The sequence below is a fragment of the Pongo pygmaeus genome, chromosome 5 (assembly GCF_028885625.2).
Source record: "Pongo pygmaeus isolate AG05252 chromosome 5, NHGRI_mPonPyg2-v2.0_pri, whole genome shotgun sequence".
Lineage (NCBI taxonomy): Eukaryota > Metazoa > Chordata > Mammalia > Primates > Hominidae > Pongo > Pongo pygmaeus.
The window spans coordinates 17,799,157-17,815,488 of NC_072378.2; the positions used below are offsets into that span (position 1 = coordinate 17,799,157).

At 42.1% G+C, this 16,332-nt stretch overlaps 1 protein-coding gene across 7 annotated transcripts in view; it reads right to left on the bottom strand.

The window, feature by feature from the left end:
• KIF13A (kinesin family member 13A) overlaps positions 1–16,332 on the bottom strand; it is a 234,154-nt gene that overhangs the window by 61,798 nt on the left and 156,024 nt on the right. For all 7 annotated transcript variants that reach the window (XM_063665845.1, XM_054490482.2, XM_054490485.2 and 4 more), the window contains exons 11-16: positions 15,808–16,020; positions 12,856–12,966; positions 10,000–10,134; positions 7,132–7,262; positions 4,937–5,023; positions 4,667–4,833 (exon numbers count right to left, since the gene is read on the bottom strand). In XM_063665845.1, the coding sequence (XP_063521915.1) occupies positions 4,667–4,833; positions 4,937–5,023; positions 7,132–7,262; positions 10,000–10,134; positions 12,856–12,966; positions 15,808–16,020 (844 nt within the window). The remainder of the gene's footprint in view (positions 1–4,666; positions 4,834–4,936; positions 5,024–7,131; positions 7,263–9,999; positions 10,135–12,855; positions 12,967–15,807; positions 16,021–16,332) is intronic.

The window sequence follows — 16,332 nt, forward strand, 5'->3', positions numbered from 1 at the left end:
TCCTGGCCTCAAGCAATCCTCCCACTTTGGCTTCCCAAAGTGCCGGGATTACAGGAGAGAGCCATTGCGCTTGGCAAAGTTGCTCTTTCTTTAGAGCTGCCATTGACATTGAAAAAAGAGATGATTCTTATTTTGTCTGACTCCTATTTCAAACCCTTGGGAAGAAGGCATTATTGTCCACAAATACTAGGTTTCTTTTTACTTTTAATTCAAATGAATTGGGTTTTAGATCAGTATTTACTCTAGAAACTAAAAAATACATTATTCTTACCTATTACTGGGATGATGTAGGTGAATATATATCTGGAAGTACTACTGACCTGAATTGCTCCGCTGTCAACAGCAATAAAGCCATCAATAACAGCAGTAATAATACCAATAATACTTTTCAGTGCTGTTGCACACATACAGAAGAATAGCTGCTGTTAGAGTTTAACCAAAATCTGGGAGGCAAATGGAATTGGGAGGTGGGGTGTGTGTGTGTGTGTATGTGTTGGGGGTGGGGTGTTCATAATTGAAAAGGAACATTCCTCAATGAAGAATACAGAACACCTTCATCAGCCAGAAAACTCCAGCTTCTTCCCAATCATGTTAGTTAGATTTTTGCCAAAGCATGGAGCATGAGCATCAATCAGCAGCACTGCTAAAAACTAGCCAAGCTCCTTCATGCCAATGCCAATCAGTTAAAAACCTTTATCCCAGTGTTTGTGAAGGAGCTTCGTCTGAAACCACATGAGAGGAAAGAGGATCTTCAAATAAGACCACCAAGGGGATGACCACCAGGCAGACAGGCTTATTATCGGGAAGCCACCTAGCAGTAGAGGGGAATCACAGTGAACACCGTCCAGCCACCAGCACATCAGCACTTGCATCAGAGACTATGTGTATGCCCCAGAGGGAAGCTCCACTGGAACTGGGTAAAGGATGGGGTAGGGGGAAACATGATTTTTTTTTTTTTTTTTTGTGATGAAGTCTTGCTCTGTCACCCAGGCCGAAGTGCAGTGGTGCGATCTCAGCTCTAAATGCGGCCTCCACCTCCCAGGTTCAGGTGGTGCTCCTGTCTCAGCCTCCTGAATAGCTGAGACTACAGGCATACTTCACCACACCCGGCTAAATTTTTGTATTTTTAAGACAGACTGGGATTCACCATGTTGGCTAGGGTGGTCTCGAACTCCTGACCTCAAGTGATCCATCCACCTCAGCCTCCCAAAGTGCTGGGATTACAAGCGTGAGCCACTGCACTCAGCCATAAATATGACTTCAATATGGACAAAATCAACACTGGAGAGCAAGGCCTGATCTGGGATACAAAAGAATAACTCATGTTAACACTGTGCCCCAGGCCACTGATGACTCCAATTGGTTTGGCTGAGAGGATCAGAGGAATTAACAAATGCTTACTAAATACTCATTGATTATTGAAGGAGTTAATTTATATATAAGAAGGTAGTAATTGATTAAAATAAGAAACCTATGATCTGGGAGGGCTAAATGATTAAACTGATACCACCTGTAAACTCTGCAGAGTTAGCGACTAGAGATGTCTAGATTCTGTAACGTCCGCTGAAGCAATGAGCTCTCTCCAATGGGAGTTCCTCCACCTGGAGTTTGGAGTCTACATCCTCCTGAACACCCTGTATCCACTCAGGCTTCCAAAAGATCACTCACAGCAGACTTGTTGCTCAGGCAGGTTGTTAAATGACCCATTAATGTGATTCTGATGTCTGAACATCACTTCGGAATGTCTCTGGGATTCCTCCCAATCGGTGGGGAAGTAGCAGAGTGGAATGAATCTTGATTCCTAGCTATGGTCCACCTGCACTGCAGGGCCAAAAGCCCCAGTGGCTAATCTTAACACTCTACTCTCACTGTTTAAAGACAGAAATTGCCAAACTTTCTCATAAAGTTGCTTTTCCCCACTTTTTTCTTCATGGTTCTATACTTTTTTTTTTTTTTTTTGGAGACAGAGTTTCGCTCTTATTGCCCAGAATGGAGTGCAATGGCGCGATCTCGGATCACTGCAATCTCCGCCTCCCGGGTTCAAGCGATTCTCCTGCCTCAGCCTCCCGGGTAGCTGGGGTTACAGGCACCTGCCACCATGCCTGGCTAAATTTTTATTTTTTAATTTTTAGTAGAGATGGCCAGGCTGGTCTTGCAGGTGAGCCACCTGCCTCAGCTTCCCAAAGTGCTGGGATTATAGGCATTAGCCACCATGCCTGGCCTCTATACTCTTTATATGAATACATTACACTTGTTTTTCCACAGTCTGGCTGGCTGGCTGGCTGGCTCTCTCTCTCTCTCTCTCTCTCCCCACCCCCCACTTCCCCCTCCCCGCCTTCCTCCCTCTCTTTTCCCTTCCTTCCTTTCTTTCTTTCCTTTCTTTTTTTGAAACAGACTCTCGCTCTATCGCTCAGGCTGGAGTGTAGTGGTGTGATCTTGGGTCACTGCAACCTCTGCCTCTCAGGTTCAAGTGATTCTCGTGCTCCGGCCTCCCGAGTAGCTAGGATTTCAGGCATGCACCACCATACCTGGCTAATTTTTGTATTTTTAGTAGAGACAGGGTTTCACCATGTTAGCCAGGCTGGTCTCGAACTCTTGGCCTCAAGTAATCTGCCTGCCTCAGCCTCCCAAAGTGCTGGGATTACAGGTGCGAACCACCATGCCTGGCTAATTTCTGTATTTTTAGTAGAGATGGGGTTTCACTATGTTGCCCAGGCTGGTCTCCAAGTCCTGGCCTCAAGCTATCTGCCCGTCTCGGCCTCCCAAAGTACTGGGATTACAGATGTGATCCACCATGCCTGGCCTTTAATTTAAATTTCTTTCTTTTTTTTTTTTTTTTTGATAAGGAGTCTCATTCTGTCGCCCAGGCTGGAGTGTAGTGATGCAATCTTGACTCAACCTCTGCCTCCTGGGTTCAAGCGATTCTCCTGCCTCAGCCTTCCGAGTAGCTGGGATTACAGCCATGTGCCACCATGCCTGGCTAACTTTTGTATTTTTTGTAGATATGGGGTTTTGCCATGTTGGTCAGGCTGGTCTCGAACTCCTGACCTCAGGTGATTTGCCCACCTGGGCCTCCCAAAGTGCTGTGATTTACAGGCATGAGCCACCACGCCCAGCCCTGTATTTCATTTTTATAATCAAAAAAAGAGGCCCCCTAGGCAAAAACTTCATAAACAGAAATAACGAAAAGGCCAAAAGCTTTATTCCTGCAACAGAATCCCCAATTTGAAATGCCAGAGATCTGATAATTCTCTCACCATGTGCTTGCCTTGGCAGCACATATGCCACAATTCTCTATGCTCAAACTCTTCCCAGATAGGCTCAAAGAGTAAAGTGAGAAAGCCAATGTTTAAGGGAAGAGCTCAACTGTGAAAAACAAAATGCTTGGCTGGGCGTGGTGGCTCACGCCTGTAATCCCAGCACTTTGGAAGGCCAAGGCGGGCAGATCACGAGGTCAGGAGATCGAAACCATCCTGGCTAACACAGTGAAACCCTGTCTCTACTAAAAATACAAAAAAATTAGCCAGGCGTGGTGGTAGGCGCCTGTAGTCCCAGCTACTTGGGAGACTGAGGCAGGAGAACAGCGTGAGCCCAGGAGGTGGAGCTTTCAGTGAACCGAGATCGTGCCACTGCACTCCAGCCTGGACAACAGAGAGAGACTCCGTCTCCAAAAAAAGAAAAAAAACCAAAATGCTCTTCAAGCCCCCTGTCAGGTAGAGGCTGCCTGTCTTAGGGCCCTCAGGGCCCTGGAGGTCCACCCTAGTTCAAGTTAGGGAACCTCAGGTGCCCCAAGATCAGATGAATGAGAAGGAGAGGTTGGACTGAGCCTACAAACTACCTTTCTCAGGTACCCCTAAACAGCCTCAGTTTTCTCCTCATAAAATCGTTCTAGTCCCAGAAATGTCATCTTGTGGTTGGTAACAGGAGAACATTGCTTCTGGCTTCTAAGTCCCAGTCATCAAATCTAGCAATTAAGACGCTGGGAGATGGGAAAAGAAAGGGCAGATTTATAAAACAGCAAAAAAGGAAAGAATTTGGTGTCTATTTTATTTAATGCAGGCAGGTGTGTATAGGCACAGAATAAGAAAGAAAAGGTAAAGGAACACGGACTTTTAGATGTGAAACTTGGTATAAGTCAAATAACGAGGCTATAAAGCATTTCATTTTCACTATCATTTTTGTAAAAGTGATCTGGGCTTATTAAATAAGTATCTTTGGGGTAAAATTTCCAATTGAGTTTATACTAAAATGCTGTGACTTTTATCTTTCCATTAGATTATATTTGAAATTCCTGAATTTATATTCTCTTGGGGATTTTCACATTCTCAAGGATTCAGATATGACAGGCTTGATGATGAGAAATTTGGTAAGGAATTTTGTCAAAATCATTCAGTACTCTAGGCCTGTGGAAATGTCACCACAATTAGCTTGGGAATAAGAGGTCTCAAAAACGGGACCATCCATATCCTGGTTGTAACTGAGGGAGAAGACCATCTCCCCCACATCTTGTCATTAGTTATTCACTGATGGCCTTTTAAAGAAATGAGCAGTTTTATGTGTTTAAAATGTGGAATGTGGAATGACACCTGATGCATGCTTATCCCTCACTGAATGGTGTGAGGTGAGGAAATGCCCAAGGTGTTGGAACACAGAGTGAGGGTCTTACCATTACTATTCAGGGTTTTCATGATAACTTCCATCTGTGCAAATTCATAGTTATAGTCTGGTTCAGAGGAAGCCTCACTGGCTGCATCCAGGTCATGCTCCGGCGGGCCCGTTTCTTTTTCAAAGTCTTTCAACCAATCTCGACGTTTCCTCTTCGGTAAGTTTATTCTGTGGGGTTTTTCACCATTACAGAAAATCAACTTGTTTTACACTTAAATAGATAACAGAAAAAATGTATACGAAAATATATTACAGAACACAAAGATGTTACCTAAAAAAGTGATTATTTCCCCATAGGATTCGGTCACCATGCCACAGCTGGGTGGTACTGCACACAAGGGTGCCGTTCACACAGGCCCTGGGAGAACATGAGGGAAAATACCAGGTGAATGGGAAGGAGCACAGGACCCTGCCCTGGTAGCCAAAGAGATAACTAGGGGAGCTTTCTCTTAATAAATGCATTCCAACTAATGCTTAAAGAAGGAAGAGCAGAATGTGTAACCACTATGAAAACACACGATCTAAGCCATAAGGACCGCGGGCTGCCAACATCCCTCAGAGAATGACAACCTGACATGATGCACTCCTGATGGAGACAGAAAGCACCACCCATGGCTATTCATATGTCAAAATTTGAGCTGAACCTGATCAAGCTTCCACATTTAAATACCAATTTAGGAAATACAGAGAACAATGGAGGATGTGAAATGATGCCACGGGATGCAGTGAGCAAAATCCTGACTGTGGGAACCTCTAGGATCAACAATGAGATGACTTCAACAAATAAAATGCAAGGAAGAAGACAGAAAGGCAGAGAGAGACAGGGATGAACAGACACACACACACTGAAGGGAGGAAGAGGAAACCCATTTGTTAAAAGAGATCTAAGAGGAATACTATAAAACAATGGTAGGATCTTATCTGGCTCCTAATTTCAAGAAACAACTGAAAAAGAAAACTGATGAAACAACTGGGGAAATCTGAACACTGACTGGCTATATGATGATTAGTAATGAATTATTATTAATTATTTTAGGTATGATGATATTCAAACTATATTTAAGAATCTTCATCTTTTAGACAGACATACTGAGACATTTATAGATACAATGTTATAAAATCTGGAATCTACTTTAAAATAATTTTTTTTTCTGGGGGTGGTGGTGGGCGCCTGTAATCCCAGCTACTTGGGAGGCTGAGGCAGGAGGTTTGCTTGAACCTGGAAGGCAGAGGTTGCAGTGAGCTGAGATCTTGCCACTGCACTCCAGCCCGGGCAACAGAGTGAGACTCTGTCTCTAAATAAATAAATAAATAAATAAATAAAATAATTTTTTTTTCTTTTTGAGACACAGTCTTACTCTGGTTGTCCAGGCTGGAGTGCAATGGAGCAACTATGAATCACTACAGCCTCAACCTCCTGGGCTCAAGTGATCATCCCACCTCAGCCTCCCGAGTAGCAGAGACTACAGGTGTGTACCACTATACCAGCTAATTTTTTGTATTTTTTTGTAGAGTAGGGGGTTTCGCCATATTGCTCAGGCTGGTCTTGAACTACTGGACTCAGGCAATATGCCCACCTTGGCCTCCCAAAGTGCTGGGATTATAGGTGTGAGCCACTGTTCCTGGCCTGCTTTAGGAAGGAGGAGGAGATACGGAAGGCATATAAATAACAAAATTGTCTATGAGGTACTCATTTTTAAAACTGGAGGATGGGTCCATGGGGTTTCATTATATTATTCTCTCTACATTTTTTTTTTTTTTTGAGACAGGGTCTCGCTCTGTAACCTAGGCTAGGCTAGAGTGCAGTGCCATGACCATGGCTTACTGTAGCCTCGACCTCCTGAGCTTGAGTGATCCTCCCACCTCAGCCTTGTAAGTAGCTGGGACTAGAGGAATTGAACACCATGCCCAGCTAATTTTTTAATTCATTTTCTGTAGCGATGGTGTCTCACTATACCGCCCAGGCTAGTCTTGAACTCCTGGGCTCAAGCAATACTCCTGCCTCAGCCTCCCAAAGTGCTGGGATTACAGGTGTGAGCCACCCGCCTAGCCAATTTTCTGGTATTTAAAAACAAAACAAAACACTGGAGGTGGACGAGATAACTAAATAGTTAACTGAAGGTAAACTTGCCAAAGAACTGTCAGGTAAAGTTTGATGAAAGAAAGGAAATGTCATTTTGAGTTTTGATTTTCCAATAAGTTACTCTTTTCACTTACTCTCATTATTGGACTCCTCATCTTTACAGGGTTCTAAAACTCAGAGTTATGGAATAAGTGGAACTAGAACTCGCATACAAAAACAGTCACTCCTTCACAGTAATCACTCGCTACTATCAGAAAGCAAGGCCCCCTTGAGGACCCAGTGTATCCTTAACTTTAATATAGCTGAAAGCAAACAGAAAGAGGCAGCCTTCTTCTGAAAACAAGGCACACAAGACACATGAAGTCGCCATTTACTTTTCTTACCTTGCATTTTCTTTTGGAGTAAGAGTGACGTCTCCATCAGATGCAATGTCAATCTCACAGTGCTCAGGCTGAATTCCTATGCCGAAAAGCTGGATATCTTGAGAGGTATCTGCACCCACCCTGGTGTGATCCTAGTAAAAGATTATTAAAGAAAGAAAAACCCACACTTATGAGTAACTCAACAAAAATGTATCAAAATCAATTTGAATAACTCAGCAGCACACGCACAAAAATATTAAATGAATCCTGCCAGAGATGTTAAATATCTGAAGCATTAAAACGCTTACCCTTAATACACCAAATTAAAAAAAATGTTTAAACACTACCAAAACAAATCCCCAACCGACAATGATTAGTTATTGTTTTTAACACAGGAAATTGGACTTGACAGTAGAATAGTTTGAGTTTCAATTTTGACTTCACCACGGGAAAGCCATTTCACTCTCTGAGCCTCAGTTTCTTTGTTGGCAAAACCAGGATAATATTATCTATTTCACCTACTTAGATTTCTTTTAGGATCATCTGAATTAACAGTGAAAGTGTTTTGAAAACAGTTACATAAATTTAAGAACCATTAAAAAGCAGTTTCATTCATAGTGGTATTTTAAAATATTCAACTTTGAAAATGCTAAAAATTTTGAATTTCTAATACTGATATTACATAGAGTATTGATGCCTGTGGGTCATACCATGTACAAACTTGTGTGATTTTTTTTTTTTTTTGACATGATGTCTCACTCTGTCACCCAGGCTGGAGAGCAGTGGTGCAATCTCAGCTTACTGCAACCTCTGCCTCCCGGGTTCAAGCGATTCTCTTGCCTCAGCCTCCTGAGTAGCTGGGATTACAGGTATGCGCCACCACGTCCGGCTAATTTTTATTATTAGTACAGACGGGGGTTTCACCATGTTGGCCAGCCTGGTCTTGAACTCCTGGCCTCAAGTGATCCGCCTGCTTTGGCCTCCCAAAGCTCTGGGATTACTGGCGTGAGACTGAGAACATTTTAAACTACAAACATAAACATACAATCCTTAGCCCTCAGGGCTATAATTTCATTACATGTCTCATAGACTCCAGAAAACTCCACCAATACATGCGTGATAAAATGAGAGAGCAGAGGCAAACAACATGTTCATGTTTCTATTAAAGTAGTTTTGACCTCACGGGCCCCATGAAAGGTTCTCAGAGACCCCAGATCACACTTTTAGAACTGCTTGCTTACACTGCAAAGTGAGAAATAGGACATCTGACTGACATTGATAGTGTCCAATACAGTAAACACACCGCACGTGGCCTCATGTGATTTTAAGTACCTGAACCTCAGACATACGAGGACTGTGACTATTGGTGATTCGGTCACTACTTATCCCATTTTTTTCTATTGCTCTTAAAATAGTTTAATAACTATAATAATACCTCCCTATTTGACAGAGAAAGTATAAGGATTGGTCTTTCAAAATTAAGATTTCAGAGACAATTCCTTACCCCTACTCATTGCCTAAATCAACAGATCTTAAGTTTGTTGGGGGATTCTCAATAACTCAGGGGCTATTTGTACCAAATTTATGTCTCTAGGAAAAGTAGAAGGGAAAGAATCATAGAAGACTGAAGCTCCTTGCTTCAATTTTGGCTTATTCTCCATTGCATCTTATATATTTGCTAGGCAGATCAGAATCCTTAACAGGGTGCCTCACTGTTCACAAACAGGCAATACCTTTGCATTTAGAGATTCAGGTGTGTGGACAGCATATGTAAGCTGCCTTCAAGTCCCCAGGTCCCCAGTCCTTGAAAGTTCGTTTCTGTAACTCAGAAAGTGTGTGTATGTGTGAGATTAAAAATGCCCTGATGGTTGGCTGAATGCCTTATATCAGTCACGGTGTCCTAAATCAATGTCAATCAGATATCTTATTTCTCACTTTGCAGAGTAAGCAAGCAGTTCTAAAAGTGTGATCTGAGAATGCCTGGGGTCTCTGAGAACCTTTCAGGAGGCCTATGAGGTCAAAACTACTTTAATAGAAACATGAACATGTTGTTTGCCTTTGCTCTCATTTTATCATGCGTGTATTGGTGGAGTTTTCCAGAGTCTATGAGACATTTAATGATGTTATAGCCCTGAGGGCTAAGGGTTGTACGTTTATGTTTGTAGTTTAAAAGGTTCTCAGTCTTAGGGTCCAATACAGTAAACACAGATATAACCCAGATACACAAAAGTTCTTTGGAGTCCTTGATACTTTTTAAGAGTGTAAATGGGTTCTGAAGTCAGAAAATTTGAGAACTGCTATAGTAAGCTATCCAACATGGCATGTCCTGAGACCACAGTGGCAACAGGGCGGCCCCATCCCCCCTCTGCACTTGAAGGGTGATTATGGGACCAAAAGTTATTTCCTGAGGATGTAGGTTTACAAGGGATAGACCTAGAAGAACGTTGTTGTCTATTTAATCTAGGACGAGGGTCTCCTTTAGGCTTGTGTTGATCTTGATATCTCCTTGGAATTACTAAGAAGCATAACTAAGAACCTCCTGAGCTTCTCAGGAGCTTTGTGGAAGAACACACATATTCTCAGAATCCTCACCATCTCACACCTAGAGCCTTCTCATAAAGCTAGGCATCACCTCAACACTTACTGTTGCCCACTTGTGCCATTCTGAAGCCTGGACTCACAGGAGATCAGCCCCAACTGCACAGCCCTAGATGATACAAAATAGCTGTTTTTCCTTCTCAGTGGTGATCTGAGGGCACTATCCATCTTAGTTTTACTGAGGGATAAGCTGGATACAAAAAGCAACATCACAGAGACAGGCACCCAGATTCAACTACGAACTGTATAGGAATGAATCTTGATTGCATATGTATTCATATGTTCTCCTACCTTTAAATAATAAACCAGAAGTTCATTAAGAGCAGGATCTGCATTCAGATTGACTAAGTAGCATTTGTCATCCCCCACCTTGATACCAGACATCTCCAGGGAAATCCCCATGCTTTCAAGTTGTCGTTGTCTTTCCTGTGCACAAAAACAGACAAAAGAAGGAAACTCTGTTTGTTGTTCTATTCACAAGATGTATCCACGGAAAGAGTAAGTCACTGTTTCTGGGGACAATGCCAATGGGATTACACATACTACTCTGCTCAACCACATTAACAGAGAATCTACAGTGCATGACATCTTGTGGCAGGCGTGATAGGGGCACCAAGGATGAACCAGACACCATTTTGGCTCTTAAGGAGCTTAGAGTCTAGTAGAGGGAACAAGACCACATAACTAGAGCACAAAAGAGGAGAGTGTTGTGCTATTGAAGGGTACAAAATGCCAGGGGCTTCCCAGGAGAGACATCATGATGGGTTAAGAGACCAAGAAAGGCTGCAGAAAGAGAATATATTTGAGATAGTTCTTGAAGCATAAGAATAATTTCAACAGAAATATAAAGATAGGGTGTTCTTGGGGCAGGGCATACGGAAGCACAGTAAAGAAAGGTTCTGGACATACTAGATGATTTCACGGGCCAAGAACCCCTGGCAAATATGGGAAAGCAGTGAGAGTTAAGGCTGGAAGAGAAGGTTGGGTCTCTACTGCGGAAGGCCTTGTATTCACTCATTCATTCATTCAAGATAAATTTATTACAGTCTACAATGTAGTAGGTATTGATCTCGGGCTGGGAATACAGCACTGAACCCAATAAAGTCCCGTCTTTCATGAAAAGTTATATTCTGGTGGGAGGAGACAGGCCATAAGAAAACAGCTAAGTCAATATGGTACATAGAATTTCCAATGGTGTTAAGTACTATGGAGAAACATAAAGCAATGTTAAGCGGGATAGTGAGTGAGGTGTAGGGGTATGTGTGGGTGTGAACGATATCTATAAGAAACACATCAGCAGAAGGCTGGACTGGGTTCCAGTGACTGCTGTTAAGCTACATGATTGAGATGGTCCAATATTTCCAAATGATCAATGAGATTAAAAATGTTTGTGAAATATATAATGTAGAGAAATTCATAATGCACATAACCCTGAGAATTAGTCCTTCCTTTATATTTTAACTTAAGTAAAAGTTAAAATATAAACATACAGCATTTCCTAACAAGCCCAAAGAATCAAATACATTGAAAAAATTATGATATGCTATATGTTACAAATTCTCTGTCAATTAGATAGCCTCTTGGGAGGCCAAGGCAGGTGGATCACCTGAGGTCAGGAGTTTGAGACCAGCCTGGCCAACATGGTGAATCCCTGACTCTACTAAAAAATACAAAAATTGGCCAGTTGTGGTGGTACACACCTATAGTCCTAGCTATTTGGGAGGCTGAGGCAGGAGAATAGCTTGAACTGGGGAGGCGGAGGTTGCAGTGAGCCAAGATTGCGCCACTGCATTCCAGCCTGGGTGACAAAGCAAGGCTCCATCTCAATAAATTAAAAAATAAAATAAAATAAAATAAAATAAAAATCAGGTAGCCTCATGCTTTGCCAGGTGATGTAAAAATCACGAAACAAGGCTGGGCACAGTGGCTCACACTTGTAATCCTAGCACTTTGGGAGGCCAAGGTGGGTGGATTGCCTGAGCTCAGGAGTTTGAGATCAGCCAGGGCAACACGGTGAAACCCCATCTCTATTAAAGTACAAAAATAATTAGCCAGGAGTGGTGGCGCAAGCCTCTAGTCCCAGCTACTCGGGAGGCTGAGGCAGAAGAATCGCTTGTACCCAGGAGGCGGAGGTTGCAGTGAGCCGAGATTGCACCACTGCACTCCAGCCTGGGCGACAGAGACTCCGTCTGCAAAAAAAAAAAAAAAAAAAAAAAAAAAATCACAAAACAGACTTTCGTTTAAATGTGAAGAGCAGGAAATATGAATGACATTTTCTGTAATCATGCTTGTTCAAATTTAGTGCTATCTAACACGTCTAGCAAATATATGGGCCAAACTGTACGTTGATAAAAAGACATTACGTCAATGTCTAAAAGTGATCTTTGCTGGGCGAGGCACAGTGGCTCACGCCTGTAACCCCAGCACTCTGGGAGGCTGAGGCAGAAGAATCACTTGAGCTCAGGAGTTTGAGACCACCCCGGGCAACAAAATAAGACCCCAGCTCTACACAAAATAGATAAAATTAGCTGGGCATGGTAGCACATGCCTGTGGTCCCAGCTACTTCGGGGGGCTGAGGGAGGAGAATCACTTGAGCCCAGGATGTTGAGGCTGCAAGAGAGCTGTGATTGAGCTGCTATACTCCAGCCTGGGTGACAGAGGGAGACATTGTCTCCAAAAAACAAACAAACAAACAAAAAAGTGATCTTTGCAATCTCTGGTTCGGCAGAAAAGGGCCCTTAAAAGACTTTCTGAGGCCGGGTGCAGTGCCTCATGCCTGTAATCCCAGCACTTTGGGAGGCTGCAGCTGGCAGATCACCTGAGGTCAGGAGTTTGAGACCAGCCTGGCCAACATGGTGAAACCCCATCTCTGCCAAAAATATAAAAATTAGCCAGGCATGGTAGTAGGCACCTATAATCCCAGCTACTCGGGAGGCTAAGGCATGCGAACTGCTTGAGCCTGGGAGGTGGAGGTTGCAGTGAGTCGAGAACACGCCACTGCACCCCAGCCTGGGCGACAGAGTGAGACTCTGTCTCAAAAAAAAAAAAAAAAAAAAAAAGACTTCCTGAAGATGACCGGAAACTACACAGAAAAGACAATAAATGAAAAAGAATCCCAATATTTTAGGGCTAAATTATCAAGCTACCTGTGCGATCTCTTCTGTTTTCCTCAGCTTCTCTTCCCAAGTCACTGTTAGTTCTTTTATCAGCTTTTCAGACTCTTCGAGCTTCTCCTTCAGTTCAGGGGCCTTCATGGCCTTTAAAATGAAACCAGAGATATCTGATGTTCAAAATTTTTCCACCATTATGTACAAGACAATCAGTTACTGTCCCTCTTAAGCAGTTATCAATAGTCTGTTGGAAAAAATTAAGTTATATGCTGTTGGGGTGGGTTTTTAACCTTTATTAAACGAATGTAAGAGAACATGGCTGCTCCCTGAAAAAGAAATACCAGTGTCCTGAATGAAAATGAAACAAATCATTAGTCATTTTATCCATTATACTTAAATTTCACATTTAAAGCCCTAAAAGATGCTAATGTTCAACTTTGAAATAGATAAGCAGGACAAAAGGTTACTTAAGCAGACTTCTTTTTCAATAAGACAGAGGTTAACACTCATCATCAATAAATGAATTCCAGTTAAATTAATCTGCTATAAAAGGTAAAGACTTCTCATGTATTTTAAATTTTGAATCTGGGCCTTTAGACTATCTTTCTCCACTGATGGTCATGCATTTTGTTATTTATCATTATCATTCACCCAGAAGCAGCACTGCTGGCTAAAAGGGCAGTGGTTTCCCTTCTAGTTTGTTCAGGGAGAGTAACTAAGAGGTTTCAATACAGATACTTGCAGCTTAACAAAATTTTGAGGGGAGAGGCCTTTACTTCTCAATAATATGCTTTGACACCTTAAAGTAACATGAGCCTCTACAAAGTAAAACTCTATGAACAAGAAAGATGGCAGAGCTTGGACGAGAAGCTGGGATGTGATGATCTGGAAGCTAGCTGAGTATGCCTGAGGCTCATGGTATTAACAAAGCCAATGGCTCCTGCCTGTAACCCCAACAGTTTGGGAGGCTGAGGTGGGTGGATCACTTGAGACCAGCCTGGCTAATATGGCGAAACACTGTCTCTACTAAAAATATAAAAAAAATTCGCTGGGTGTAATGGCGCATGCCTGTCTCTAATCCTAGCTACTTGGGAGGCTGAGGCAAAAGAATCACTTGAACCCAGGAGATGGAGGTTGCAGTGAGCCAAGATGGTGCCACTGCACTCCAGCCTGGGCAACAGAGAGACTCTGTCCACCTGCCCCCGCCAAAAAAAAAAAGAAACAGAAAAAGAAAATTCTAGGTGGACCTATGTGGCTCTTCTTCTGTTTCCTTCAGCCAGGTATTGCTTGAGCCATCTCGCCTAGATTATGTGGTCACAGTAAAAATGCAAATAAGTAGATAATCCACCTATAAACACATTGCAGAACCATTATACTTTCCTCCTAGCATCATGACTATTTTCAAGGTTTATAAGCATTTTTATTTTTCTGGTGTTTTGCTACCCTTCTTACAATCTATCTAAAAATTATACTTAATGCACTGAATTATTATAAATGATAATAAAAATCAGCAACATTTATTGAGCACTTACTATGTGCAAGGTATTGTGGTAAGTGCTTTCTAGTATCAATGTTAGGCTAGGGGTTGGGGATAAAAAAAATTAATAAAACACAGCATCTTGTACTTTAAGAGCCACAGCCTGGAAGAAGAGAAAGATATATAAACAAACAATTACAATGCAATGCCAAGATCACCAATTAATAGAGTATTCAGACTCCTGTCTTCACCTTTTTGTTTTTTCAGTCTTCTATTGATTACTTTTTGATGAAATACACTGATGGATAAAAGTATTAACACAGTGCCTGGCATGTAAATGCTCCATAAATGATGGCCATTAATTGTGTTTTTCTTTCTTTCTTTCTTACAACTTAATACTCTCCCAACTACAGTGGGGTCAGAAGAGAGTGGTGAAGGAATGTGAACTTAAAAGTGTCAGATACACTCCCAAGTCCTGGCATGTGGAACCCTGTGACTTAAACTAAAGCACTTGGCCTCCAAAGCTGTCCTCTTAAATATTTCAAATAAGACGGTGCCTCACCCAATAATTTGCAAAAAGCAACACCTATTTAGAAGAGTATATTATTATTAAAGTTTCAGTAAAGCCAAAGAAAGAAGATAACAATGCAAAAAGATTTTGTTTCTTGTCAGAGCCTGATATAAATGGAAAAGAAAAAGATTTCTGAATTATTCCTAATGTTTAATTATCCTTGATCATGCCTTTTCCATAGCTTAACTAGGAGATGACACCTAACTAAATTCTCTAAAAATTGCAAGGCCCTGTGGAAATAATAGTTTATAATGTTAATATAAACAACATACTTTCCCACTGAAAGTTCAAAGGCCAACAGATTTACTGAAGCAAATGATCAGATAGTAGCAGGAATTATCTCTTATTTGTTTGTTTCCATGACCATAAGTTCCTAGGACAGAAGTATTGTTTTACTCATGTTGGTCTTCACAATGCTTAGCATTTGGCAGATGCCAATAAACACTGAAGTGCTGAACCACATTGAGATGATGTATTAGTCAGTTCTCGCATTGCTATAAAGAAATACCTGAGACTGGGTAATTTATAAAGAAAAGGGGGTTTAATTGGCTCATGGTTCCACAGGCTGTATAAAAAGCATGGCTGGGGAGAGGCCTCAAGAAACTTACAATCATGGCGGAAGGGGAAACAGGCACATCCTACATGACTGGCGCAGGAGGAAGGGAGTGAAAGAGGAGGTGGCACACACTTTTAAACAGCCAGATCTGGTGAGAACTCACTATCATGAGAACAGCAAGGGGGAAGTTCGCCCCCATGATCCAATCACTTCCTACCAGGCTACTCCTCCAACACTGGTGATTACAATTCAACATGAGATTTGGGTGGGGACGTAAGTCCAAACCATATCAGATGACCTACAACGGCAAATGAGCATACCCTTGCCAGTCAAATCCCGCAAGCCAGGGAACTTTACCAGCAGGGAGCACCAGGCTGCTTTTACCTCTGCCTGAGAGAGCTGCTCTCTCAGTTTCTCGACTTCCTCCCGTAGTTCTCGGATCACTTTTGCGTTGGGGTCCTCATTCACAACAGCATGGTTCACAATCCTTTTGGCTCGGTCTGCATATCTTAATGTGGAGAGGGTCTCTTCATAGTTGTCTGCGGCTGGGCTGATTGTGGCTATCATAGAGGTTTGGCTGTTGCCCCCCAAATTGTCCTGCCAAGTATTTCAAACAGCATCTTAGGAAGCCCATTCCATGGACAACACACATGATAAAAGCACTAAATGTGTTAGGTATGACATTATTCTCTATGAAGGAAACATTACGTGGAAATGGACTTGCATTTCACAAATAACGTCATGACAAGATGAAATGTGTCCTCTCTATATTCAAGCAATGAATAATGCCTGTCAAACAGCATTCAAATGGAATAAGAAGGAGTAGAAAATAGTTTTCATTCTGTGTTCCTAGGAATTAGAATAACTGTCATCAGGAGAGTTCTTTAGGTATTTGGTTAGCTTTGTACA